Source organism: Phaseolus vulgaris, chromosome 1 (genome assembly GCF_000499845.2).
Source record: "Phaseolus vulgaris cultivar G19833 chromosome 1, P. vulgaris v2.0, whole genome shotgun sequence".
In the NCBI taxonomy this organism is placed as follows: domain Eukaryota; kingdom Viridiplantae; phylum Streptophyta; class Magnoliopsida; order Fabales; family Fabaceae; genus Phaseolus; species Phaseolus vulgaris.
Genome location: NC_023759.2, coordinates 8613954 through 8627469, shown reverse-complemented (window position 1 = coordinate 8627469; position 13516 = coordinate 8613954). Strand labels below are relative to the sequence as shown.

General features: G+C 32.4%; 1 protein-coding gene across 1 annotated transcript; it reads left to right on the top strand.

The window, feature by feature from the left end:
- The first annotated feature begins 8983 nt into the window (after positions 1-8983).
- LOC137815477 (uncharacterized) lies at positions 8984-10411 on the top strand. Its single transcript, XM_068618594.1, has 3 exons — positions 8984-9424; positions 9628-9908; positions 10288-10411. Exons 1-3 carry the CDS (start codon positions 8984-8986, stop codon positions 10409-10411), a joined length of 846 nt encoding a protein of 281 aa, XP_068474695.1.
- Positions 10412-13516: the final 3105 nt, after the last annotated feature.

The window sequence follows — 13516 nt, the reverse complement described above, 5'->3', positions numbered from 1 at the left end:
AAGAGATGAAGAAAAATAAATAAAAAATAATGTAGGTGGATAATTAATTTGATATTTTCTTTTAATTAAAGTTGTGATTATTATTGGGCTGAAAATGAAAAGGAATTAATAATTATAAAGGATTGATAATTTTGGTTTGATGATTAAAAAATAAATGTATTCTTCCTTAAAAAAAATATTTATCATGGTTAAAAAAATAGAATTATAATATATATATATTAATGAAATAAATGAGGGTTTTCAAAATAAATATAAACTAATAAATTAAAAAGACTTAGTTTAAATTTACTCATCTATAATTGTTTTTTCTCATGCCACATAGTACAATAATGTGCATCGTCACATCACTCTTCCATAATTATTTTATCTCAAGCCACAAAGCATAATAATGTGCATCGTCACATGACTCTCCATAATTACTTTTTCTCATGCCACACATTACAAAATGTTTGCTTTTCCTAATTTCACGCACCATAATAGTGTGCAAAGCACACACCTCAAAAATAGATTCCATATGTCAAGATTTTCAGTAGCACCAATGTGTACATGATAACACACTTAATAAATTAATGATCTAATACACAGTTCATTGCACACATCATAAACAAACATCTTTACTTGTATCTCATCATTCTCACACTATAATATATACAAATTCTTCCACCCCATACCACTTTGAAACCATCCAACTAACACATAATATATACAAAATTTTCCTTCTTTCCAAACCTTTTGCTTTTATCTTCAAATGGACTATCTTTGCATAAGACACTGAGAATTTTCACAATTCTGATCTTGTTGTTATCTTTGCAAATGGTCAGACAGTAGAAAATGATAAAGGCATCCACTTTTAATATCCATCTCCTAAATGTTTTTCCTATCTCATTTAAAGGAAAAAGTTTGTGGTGCTTTGGTACGGCAAAAGCACACAAGATTGACAAAGTTGTACTACCTTCAACCTCCGCTAACCACACAGGGGAAAATTAGGTACAATGTTGTTCAAATAAAATTGATGAAAATGTTTATGAATTGTTAACTTGGAAGTCTCAATTTCCATTTCCTACAATAATTGAACTGTATGCCAAGTTCACAATATCTACAAAGGAAATTTTGCACCTTTTAGATGCACTACATCCAACTCTTCCACAAATGAAGACCCAATCAATTCAAATGAAACAATAATCTACTACGAAGGACTTATCCAACGGGTCACCATAATAAAAGGTCCAAATGAGTACGATCTAACCTTAAAACAATGTCAATCTCACATAATTGCTCTTTTAGTCAACTATTTCACAACATATCGGAAACACAATATGGGGACCGAAAACAAGTTACAAAAATAAACTACCACATCTAGTTAGAGTTGTTTATGGAAAACTTGTACACGACACAATACAAATACAAAATGATGTTGACGTCCAACAAATGATTAACGTTGGAAAAGAACTCAACTTGTTAACCTAAGTGTGCAACATGAAGATTCAACTAAAAAAGTTGAATTGTTTGTACAAACAAATTTACGTAGTCCAACACCTCAAGAATTGGCTAAAGATTTAGAAGATAGTACTTACATCAACCATCTCGGCAAAACAAGTTTTGCACTTTTCTAAATTACTAGTGCTTTCACAACAAGAAAATCATTAAATAGCAACCAAATTTAGAGACCAAAATTAATTACTCACTATATTGACTAAGTTAGATACTATTTTAGAGACTAAAAAAATTATTGGTATCCAAAGTGATATTATTAATAAAAATTTATAAAATAAATTCTAAATTAGTATCTAAATTAGCTGCCATGGTTTTAGCTACTAATAATTTAGATTTCAAATTAGTCTTTAAAAGACTAATAGAGAATAATTTCGAATATAAAGTACTTAGTAGCTAAAACCTTGGTAGCTAATGGTTAGATACAAACTTAGAAACTACATTATAAATTTTTATTAATAATAGAAACTACTTTAGATACCAATAATTTTTTTAGTTTATAAAATGGTCTCTAATATAGTCAATATAGTACTAATTATTTTGATCTCTAAAATTACTTTCTATTTAATAATTTTCTTGTAATGTTTTATTATTGTCATTTTTATGTTATATTTTATTGTATTGTCTTTTATCAACATTTAACTAATATATAAATTAAATTTGAATTATTTTTCACCATATACTTCATTTTAATTAAATCAATCTATTACTTATTTAGATATTTTTTAACAAACTAAAAATACAAAATTTAATTCAAAAATACAAAAAATAATATAATTTATAATTTATTTTCCATTATAATTAATTACTTTAAAATACCTATAAAATATTTCATTTCATTTTCTTTGTAGTTTTATTATCCTTTCAAAACTTTAATTTAATCATTTTTATATTTTATTTTAAACCAACTAATAATCACAAAATTATTTTGAAAATAAATTTAAGAAAAACATATGATTTTTTACCTCATATAATTTTTTATTTAGCTTTCTCTCATACTAATTGAAAATAAACCCTTCCAAATTTTAATTCTATTTTTAATAAAGTTTCTAATGGAACATATTTTTTTTTTTAAAAAAATCATATGAAAAATTCTTAAATTAAAGTACCTATATATTTATTTAACATTTCCAATTGTATTTTTAAAATCATATAATTTTTTTATATATATAAAGTTTCATGTTAGGCATTATGTAGTTATATGAAAAAATTATTATTAATAAAAAAACAAAAACATATGGGAATCTAAGCCAAAACTCATACATAAGAAAAAACTTCAAATCTAGATCAATCAAAACATAGGTTTTTAACACCTTTTAAGAAGAAACTCCAAATAGAAACTATGGAGCGAACAAAAAAACCAAAACAAACCTATATATGAAGATCCCAGAAAAACAATAACTCTCATATCTTATGAGTAGATATGTTTAAACCTTTTTCTAGGATGTTTTGACCTCCTAGTAGTTTTAAAAATATCATCTCGTTATCACTAAGAGGTTGTCCCGTATCAGCCTCACCATTAAAATGCTTAGCAACAATTACACATTCTTTCAAGAACAAAACAACACCTGAAAAGGGGACGACATTAGGCTCTAGAGCAATATCTGCATAAGCCACAATAATCAAAAGAGTAGACTTCAGATCGACAACATCAGGCACGAAAGCAACATCTGTAAGACCATGAAATGCAACATTTTTTAACCAACTCAACTTGAGTAGTGTAATTGGTCCATGTCACTACTTTCTCCAAACCTGAAAGGGATTCAAAACAATTTTGTAAGGTCAAATCATTAAAGACAATTATACATGAAATCTTTTGTCTACAATAGGCAAAACTTCTTTTCTTGTAACAAATCTTCTGTCTTATGATCACTCTCTAACAAGAACATATCAACAAAAATATCATCCTAAGACTCACTCTCTATATCATCAATAGGATTACCAACAACCGTCCTTATTTAATTTACCAATAACAATAAACATCTACAAAAGTTTAACATTTTCTTCTATTCTCAAAATTTAAAAATATTTTAATTCTCCACACAACCAATTTATATTCAACGATAGATAATTTAATAATGTTTTCCTTTCTCCAATCATTTAAAATTTATTCTCACAACTTTCAATTAATTTTTTCAGATTTTCTTTTACTTATTTTAAAATTTAATTTAATTTAATTTTTCCTCACTCATTCTAACATTGCAAAAAAATAAATGAAAATCTCCTATCCGAATCAGATCACCGCGGATTCTAATTCTGATAAAGTTTCAGACGCCAAAAATGGGAAAAAAACTTCTTAAATTTATTTTATTGTTCCACTTTCACCCACTATGAAATGAAACAAAAAAAAAAAAACAAAAAACAAAAGCCCCTACCAATATTAATCTACCACAAAATTCATTATGGGTGAGGTTTTAGATGACAAAATTGAAAAATGGATATCAAGATTATGATCACTTACTGCATTACACTCATATGCTCAGCTTCGGTCAAACGCTCGAAAATAAAATTAAGTTCCTACAAGTTGCCCTCCATAACTGAATTTTGGGACAAATTTTTTGCCAGAAAACAAAAGACAAATGACCATTCAACTCCCTAACAACCAAATTTTGCTCATGCATCGATAAACCCACATCTTTTCTTTTCCACCAAAAATATAAAAAAAAATCAAAAATTACCCCAGAATTTAGTTCCCACAAACGAAATTCTTGACAAATTTTCTAAAAAAAAAATTAAAAATAGTTGAGGATTCGGCTCCTTGAAAATCACATTCTTACATGTGTGTAAAGGGTTCTAGTATGAAAAATAAAGGTCTAGTTGGGGATATTTTTTCAAAATCCGTAATATTCATGAAAAAAGGTCAAAAATCATCCATTATCAATATTTTTGTTTCCAATGCACTTATCAATTATTGTTTAATCAATTTTGATTCAAGACAACATACAACAATTTTGAATTGACAAATGACGTCTATCATAATTGATATGTAGTTTTAGTATTATAGATGCAATAAAGGAAAATGAAAATAAGAAGGGTAATGACTTGGTTCACTAGTTGTTTAAGTAGTGAACTATTATTCTATTTTATGCAGAAAAAATTGATGAGTTAGTGTTGAAAAACCTATAAATTGTCTCTATTAATGAGGTATAATTTACTCGAGAAACTTTTTTATGTTGTTGTCTTAATTTATTTTGTTAAAAAGATATGATGGAAGTACATCTCAACTTGCTTTCTTAGGATTTGAACATCATTATTTTCAAGGGCTTGTTTGGTCCATAAGTTACGTACCCAAAATGATGTGGGTGTTGTTGGTATTTTGGAAAGTGGTGACTGTAGGAACTAATTGAAGGAAATAAGAAAAGACAAAAGTTGTAGAAACTGATTGAAGGTAATTGCACAAGATTGCAAAATTGCTGAACTGATTCTTATTCATTTTGATTTACTTCAATAATATATATATATATATATAATAAAATTACAATTACTGGAAGCTATAAAACAGGAATACTAACAGACCTGTAAACTGACCATTAATGCAATAATAACGGTAAAATAGTTTAAGGTAATAAAATCAGAATTAATAATAATAAAATCTGAATTAATAACCAACATCCTCCCTTAATTCTGATTTGGAACAACCTTCCTGCTGCACAACAGATCTCTTAACTTGATGAAAGCATTGATCTTCGATGGCTTAGTGAAAATATTTGCAATATGATCTTCTGATCTGCAGTATTCCAATTTGATCATGTTCTTCCCAACTTGGTCTCGCAGGAAGTTATATTGAATATCAATGTATTTACTTCTTTGATGAAAAACTGGATTCTCTGCAAGATTAATTGCAGAGACATTGTCAACATAAATCTTAATTGGAATATATAGATTAAAACAATTTGAGTCATGATATTGTTTTTCTCAATCGCCATCAATTCTTCATTCATAGCCTTTTGCCATTTGGGGTGTTGAATGGCATCTGCAAGTCTCATGGGTTCTGAATCTGCAAAAAAAACAAAGTGAACCAAATCTCCATTGTCATCAACTTCATCATCAAGATATACTTCGCAATCTTGAAGGTGTACAGGTTGTCGTTGTTGCCTTCTTGGTCGCTCCATCATAGTTGCAATTGGAGCTGCAACTTTAGGTTGAATTACAACTTCAGGTTGAACTGCAGGTGCTTCAGGTTGAACTGCAGGTGTTTCAGGTTGAACTGCAGGTGCTTCAAGAGTGACTCCATCTTCCACATCATCGTTCAAAACGTAAATATATCATTTTTTTGAATCCATTTCAGCTACTGCATTCCATTGCCATTCTTCATCTTCGGCAAATGTAACATCACAACTGACAATCACCTTCTTTGTCATTGGATTGTACAGTTTGTATCCCCCATGCTTATATCCAATGAAAATAGTCTTCACTGCCTTATCATCCAACTTCGATATTGTTACCTTGGGGACATGAGCATAAGTAATTGACCCAAATACCTTCAAGTGTTTCACATTGGGTTTGAATCTGCTCCATGCCTCAATCGGAGTTGTGTTAGGAACACTCTGAGTGGGTGATCTGTTTATCAAATATACCGCACATGTTACGGCCTCAGCCCAAAAATAATTTGGCATACCTTTCGCTTTAAGCATGCTCCTCGCCATGTCCATGATTGTTCTATTCTTTCTCTCGACAACTCCGTTGTGTTGAGGTGTGTATGGACATGTTATGTTATGTTGCAACCCAAGTTCTTCACAGTGCCTCTTGAACTCATTAGACTTGTACTCACCTCCTCCATCACTACGCACCATCTTAATTTGTCTGTCACTCTGTGTTTCAACAAATGCTTTAAATATTTTAAAGCAGTGAAATACATCATCCTTGCTTTTCAATAGATAAATACAAGTTTTCCTTGAAAAATCATCAATAAAGGTTAAAAAATATTTATTACCTCCAACTGATGATATGTTCATCGGGCCACAAACATCTGTGTGAACAAGCTCCAAAGGAAATTTTGCACACCAAGGCTCCTTAACAAATGGTATCCTATGATTCTTTTCAAAAATGTAAGTCTCACACAATTGATTAGGGTGATGAATATGGGGTAAACCATTCACTAAATTTTGTTTGGAGAGATTTTCCAAACTCTAAAAATTTAAGTGCCCAAAGCGTAAATGCCATAACCACGATTCATTATTCACTATTGCATTCAAGCACTTGAAATCACCCATATGAATATCTACTGGAAACATGTGGTTTTTTGATAAAAAGGTTTTAAGAATCAAATTACATTTTTTTTATCAAAAATTGATAATTTATTTTCAACTATGTGCATCACGTAAGCCTTTTCGGCTAACTGTCCCATACTCAGCAGATTACTTTTCATATCAGGTACATAGAAAACATCATAGATGTACCTGTGATCACCATTCTTCTATGTAATAAGAATTCGCCCTTTTCCAGTCACCGGAACAAACCTGCCATCACCGAATTTCACTTGTGTGCGAAATGAATCATCCAAATCTGCAAACAGCTCCTTCTGACCACACATATGATTCGTGCAACCTGTATTCAAATACCAAGTCTGATTGTTTGGTGTTTCATTTGATGTGGTTGTCATTAGTACTGCATGATCCTCTTCATCTTGTACATGATTATTGTCTTCTTAAGCACAATTGACAGCATGATTATCACCTTTTGATCTGCACTCATTTGCATAATGGTCGTGTTTATGGCAATTATAACACTCAACATTTGATTTATTATAAATGCCTCTTCGTCCTCCGTGTATAGAGTTATTTGAACTTGAATTGTGATTAGAATCAATGTTGTTTTGCTCAGCACCTCCATGATTCTGGCCAACACGACCTTTGCTGGAATAGCTACCACAACGTCCTCGTCCTCTTCCTTGTGAACTACCGTGTTTATGACAGGAGCTACCAATTGAGGCTTGTGCTTGTAAAGCCTGTTCAATTGGTTTTCCAATCTTATTGTCATTCATCCGCTGCTCATGCGCTCGTAGGGAACCAGACAATAACCTTACTGTCATTGTTGAAATGTCATTGGTCTCTTCAATTGCGGCAACAACATGTTCAAATCTGGGAGTTAAAGATCTCAAAATCTTCTCCACCTTTGCCTGCTCCGAATGTGTTTCACCATTGGTCTTCATCTGATTTGTCAAGGCAAGAACTTTATTTATATAAACATCAATAGTCTTTGTGGTTTCCATCTACAGCAATTCATATTGGCGTCTTAGGGTTTGAAGATGCACCCTTTTGATCTTGTCATCACCTTTATAATTGGTTGACAAAATGATCCAAGCATCACTTGCAGTTGTTGCTCCTTCTATTTGCTCAAACGTCTCATCATTCATCCCTTGACGGATGAGATATAAAGCCTTATTGTCCTTCTTCTTCTTATCACGATGCGCTACTCGTTGCGCCTCAGTTGCATTAGCAGCTAATGCAGACACTCCACTCTCAACGACATCCCATAACTCATGATAATCAAACAAAACTCTCATTTGCACACACCACCGATTGTAATTTTTTCCATTAAGGATAGGGACTGATAATTGGGTAGAGTTCATGATAACAGACTGGCTCTGATACCAATTGTAGGAACTAATTGAAGGAAATAAGAGAAGGCAAAAGGTTGTAGAAACTGACTGAAGGTAATTGCACAAGATTGCAAAACTGTTTAGCTGATCTTATTCATTTTGAAATATATATAATAAAATTACAATTACTGGAAGCTATAAAATAGGAATACTAACAGACCTATAAACTGACCATTAATGCAATAATAACGGTAAAATAGTTAAAGGTAATAAAATCAGAATTAATAATAATAAAATATGAATTAATAACCAGCAGTGACAAACAATGTCTAAACCATGTTCTAAGGCCCTAAATAAGGCGTAACATGTACTCCATTATACTTTCTTAGAATAGTTACAATTGGTCCAACACTATCAATCTTTATTAAATAAGTACCAAAACTGATAAAAAGAAGTTCCTTATATACTTTTTCCTAAAAATGAGAAAAGCATAAATTCGTTTAAATTCAACATAAAATAGATTAAATTCATGCTATAGGTATTTAATGTTTTCAAATTTAATTTTGTTTATCTCTTTCTCCCTTTCTTTATAAATATCCTTTAAATTTATTTTGAAGAAATAAAAAAATACAATCAGTTTTCTTAACCTTATTAAAATATTTATAATATCTTCTACTTTACCCTTTTTCATTTTTACTTTATATATATATATATAATATTTTTTGTATCATATACTACAAGTTTTTATAAAAAACTGTTGGGATTATCTTAAATCTGATATTATGGAAGCGTTATACCTTTTCCAGGAAACGGGGGATATTCCAAAGGGTGTAATGCCTCCTTCATAGCGTTGGTACCTAAAGTGAATGATCCCCTATCCTCGAGCAGTTTAGGCCCATTTCCCTGGTAGGAGTCTTTTATAAGATTGTTATTAAGGTGTTAGTGGGTCGCATGAAGGAAGTGTTGGCTTTGGTTATTGATGAACACCAATCTGCTTTTTTGAGAAATAGAGGTTTATTAGACAGTGTTCTCATAGCAAATGAGGTGGTGGAGGAGGTGAGGAGGAATCAGAGGAGTGCACTTTGCTTTAAGGTGGACTACGAGAAAGCATATGATTTAGTAAGGTGGAATTTTCTACTTGATATGCTACACAGGTTGGGGTTTCATAGCAAATGGATAAAGTGGGTTACAGGGTGCTTGAAATCGTCTTCTAATTCAGTGTTAGTTAATGGAAGTCCGACTGAGGAATTTAAACCCTCAAGAGGGTTGAGACAGGGAGATCCTTTGGCTCCGTTCTTATTCCTTGTGGTAGCTGAAGGCTTGGCTGGGCTAGTGAGGCAAGCGTCTAAGCAAAAAATGCTCACAGGTGTGAAAGTGGGGAGGGACATTGCAGTATGTTACAATTCGCAGATGACACCCTATTCATGTGTGAAGACTCATTTTCTAATATCTTTTCTATTAAGACGATTCTAAGATGTTTTGAACTTGTTTCTGGGCTGAAAATTAATTTCCACAAATCGAAGCTGGCAGGTATAAATGTGGATAGGTATACATTAGAAACCTATGCGAAGACTTTAAATTGCAATACCATGCAGATCCCTTTCAAGTATTTGGGTCTTGAAATAGGTGGTAATCCTGGAAAGGCATCATTTTGGGAGCCTGCCATCAATAGAATTAATGCTAGACTGAGTTCTTGGAAAGGGAAGTTCTTGTCTATGGCAGGAAGAATCTGCTTGATTAAATCAGTCTTTACATCCATTCTCTTGTTTTATCCGTCTTTGTTTAAAGCTCCGGCTTCGGTTTTTGTAACAAGATCAAGAGTATACAAAGGATTTTTTTGTGGGTCTGGGGTAGAGACAACAAGTCTATACCATGGGTAAGCTGGGAGAACATTTGTAAGCCCTGTGAAGAGGGTGGGTTAGGAATCAAAAATATCAGGAAATTCAACTTTGCTCTCATGGCGAAATGGAAGTGGAGGTTGATGAGTGAAGAGGAGGGGAAATGGAAAGATATTTTGAAATCTAAATATATAGCGGTATCTAGTAATACCCATGACCAGATGAAAAAGCAATCAAGGTGGTGGAGTGATTTACTTAAAATTTGTAGAGAAGGTGAGGACGAAGGGTGGTTCCAAAAAGCCTTAGTATGGAAAGTTCGATCTGGTGACTCAATTAGACTGTGGGAAGATCCCTGGGTTAATAACAATAATCTCAAGGATTTATATCCTAGATTATACACTTTGTCCTTACATCAAGGATTGACAGTGGGGGAGACTGGTTTTTGGGGAGAAGGTGGATGGCAATGGAACCTAAAATGGAGGAGGGAGAGGTTTCAATGGGAATTGGACCTGGAGGAAGAATTATTGATAATTCTGGATAAGGAAGTCTTATATAAAGATGTAAAGGATTTAATTACATGGAGAGGGGATTCCAAGGGAATTTTCATTGTGAAATCAGCATACAATTTACTGACTAACCAAGATACTGGACCAAGTAGTGATGTGTTTAGTCTGTTGTGGAAGACCAAAGCTTTACCAAAAGTTATGATTACTACGTGGAGAATTCTTTGGGACAAAATACCAACTAGGAGGAATCTGGAGTCACGGGGCATCATAGTAAACTCAACTCTATGCGTGCTCTGTAATATGGCAGAAGAAACTACTCAGCACTTATTTTTAGATTGTAATTTTGCACATCGTGTGTGGATGTTATGTTGCAGATGGATTGGTATCTTGGGAGCACACAATAAGGATATTGGCAGTCACTTTACGAACTTTCACCTAGTCCACATGTCCGAGAAACAGAACCAAGTATGGAAGGGAGTGTGGGCAGCGATTGTACGTTGTATATGGGAGCACATGAATAATGTGATTTTTAGACAAGGGGTCCCTGATTCTGAGGAAATCTTTCAAGCGACTCAACTTCTCTCTTGGCTATGGTTGAAACATAGGGAAGGCTCTTTTTCATATTCTTTCTCTGATTGGCACTTGAATCCTAATCAGTGCCTTCTATGTATCAGATGAGCTCGATATGGTGCAAAAGGGAACATTTATGAAGAAGTGCACTACGAAGAGACATCCTTCCTGTAGGTGAGAAATTCTGGAACTTGTTGGTGGAGGCAGGGGTGGTCATATACTGGGGCAGCTTATAAATGTGAGACCTTTATCTAAGGTAAATCTGTTGTAGATTTATCCTTGAGGTAAACAAGTAACAAATGTAGAAGGCTAACTACAAGGAAGTTTAGTAGAGATGGAGGAGTTGCTGGAAAGTATGGGGGGGGCATAACACATGTATACATGTAGTAATATTGTGATTGGGGTAAATTCTAGATAATGAAGGAGCAGGGGGAGATGAAGCCAATACACACTGAGGCAGCTACGTTACTTTAACTTTGATCTCTTGGTACAAACAGGGAGCACAAAACATACTTGAGTTTGGATAACAACGTTATATCCAGCAGTGGAGAATCAGCCCGCAAGGTACATAGAGCAGCGTAGAATGGAAATCTGGATAGGTTTGGTTTGGTTAGTTGGAGAGAAGACTTATAGGGAGAAAGAGGTGCAGGGTAGTGGATACTCCTTTCCGAAAATACAATGTAGAGAGTATTTGTGCAGATGTGGTAAAGCATTCGGTGGAAGAGTGAAGGTGAAGGAATGAGGCGATTTGCAGAACTGCCAAGTGGCAATTTCTATGCCTCATACAAACTGCCTTATACAACTTTGCTGGAATAACTAGGAATATGCACATGGTTCCTAAACCATGAATGCCAAACGATGCATACAACTTTATAAGGCCACAATCCCCTATTTTCTCTTAATAGGCATCATAGAATGAGACTGTGCAGGTGTTGTTTCCTTTGTTTAGAGGTGGATTTTGGGATTATTATGTATCTGTTGGAATTGATCTTATATTTATTTTGTATGAACCGGAGCCGACTGTAGCGTTGGATTCCAAGATTTTTGTATACGGGTTGAGGTACCCTGAAGTATCTCCTTTATTCTATTTTATTCTTTGCTAATAAAATATATATATATATATATATATATATATATATATATATATATATATATATATATACTACAAGTTTTATTTTCAACTTATACATAAATGTTTGAATATCTCACATTCACATTGATTAAAGACACTTTTGTTTATTCTTCAATGCAAATTACAACTCATGCTAATTAAGATACTTTTGTGATTGTTCGCTAGTCGGTTAACAACTCTTAAACGTAATTAAAGCATGGTCGTCTTAATTTGATGAACTGTGGATTAATTGTTATTCTAATTAGATTTATTATCACTTAGAGAAAGAAAAATAAAAAAAAGAGTCGTGGGTTTTATTCCATTTATTGACAAATATTTGTAATTATCGTTATTTTTCTATAATGTAAGAACTGGTAGTCGATCAGATCGAGTTGAATATAAATACTGGTAAATTAGTTTAGTGTCTATTTAATTAATTGACAGCGGTTTAACCGAAAAAACTTCCTTCAATTTTTTCCTAAAAGATAAAAAATATATAAATTTTTTTTCTTTTAAAAACATTATCAATTTTAATATTATCTTAGAAAAATAAACTTTAAGTGAACTAAATATAATAGAATCTCCATAAAAGAAATTACACCTATTTATATATATATATATTATATTTTGATTATATCCATGAAATATTTAATATATTTTTTATGAGTAGTAGATATGTTGAATGTGAAACTGTATATATAATGGCCGACAATAAATTACGTGATATATGTCTAATAATCTTTATAAAAATAAATTATTAAATTGAATATTTATCTTTATTTTCAAATAATAGTATTTTAAACTCAATTACTGTAAAGTATTTTATTTTTACCTGTATTTTGAATATGAAAAATTTTAAAATGTAATATTTTAATTTTTAATATTATTAAACTACGTTATTAATGTTATTTTATATATTTTATTTATACTGCTTGAAAATCAGAGGTGAAGTAATTATTCTTAAATAGGTGTTTTGACCTGTTGAATCAGGGTCAGTTTTTTTTCTTATATTAAATGAAAGATGCAGAATGAGTTGGGTGATAGTGAAATGGAGTCTTGCAAGTTGCAACATACCCAGTCAAAATTAGGGTAGATCTCATGATGCAACCGCAACCGCAACCGCTTCGCACCGCAACCGCTTCGCACCCACACTCCTTGCGTTTGAGCAGCACCCACTTAGGGTTCAGGGATTTGTATTGCCGATCAAAAAAAAAAAAGAGGGTTCAGGGATTTGTGAAACAAAATTCAAATTCCCTTTTACAAAAACGCCATGCCACGTCAGCGATGTCATTTTACAAAAATGACATGCCACGTAAGCTATACATCCACCTAAGCTAGATGTATTCTGGCGCAAACAAATCAGGGGTGTCTAAAAATCATTATTCATTCTGGCGCAAGCAAATCAGGGTGTCTAAAAATCATTATTTTTTGCGAGAACACTTTCAACGTGTGTCATAGT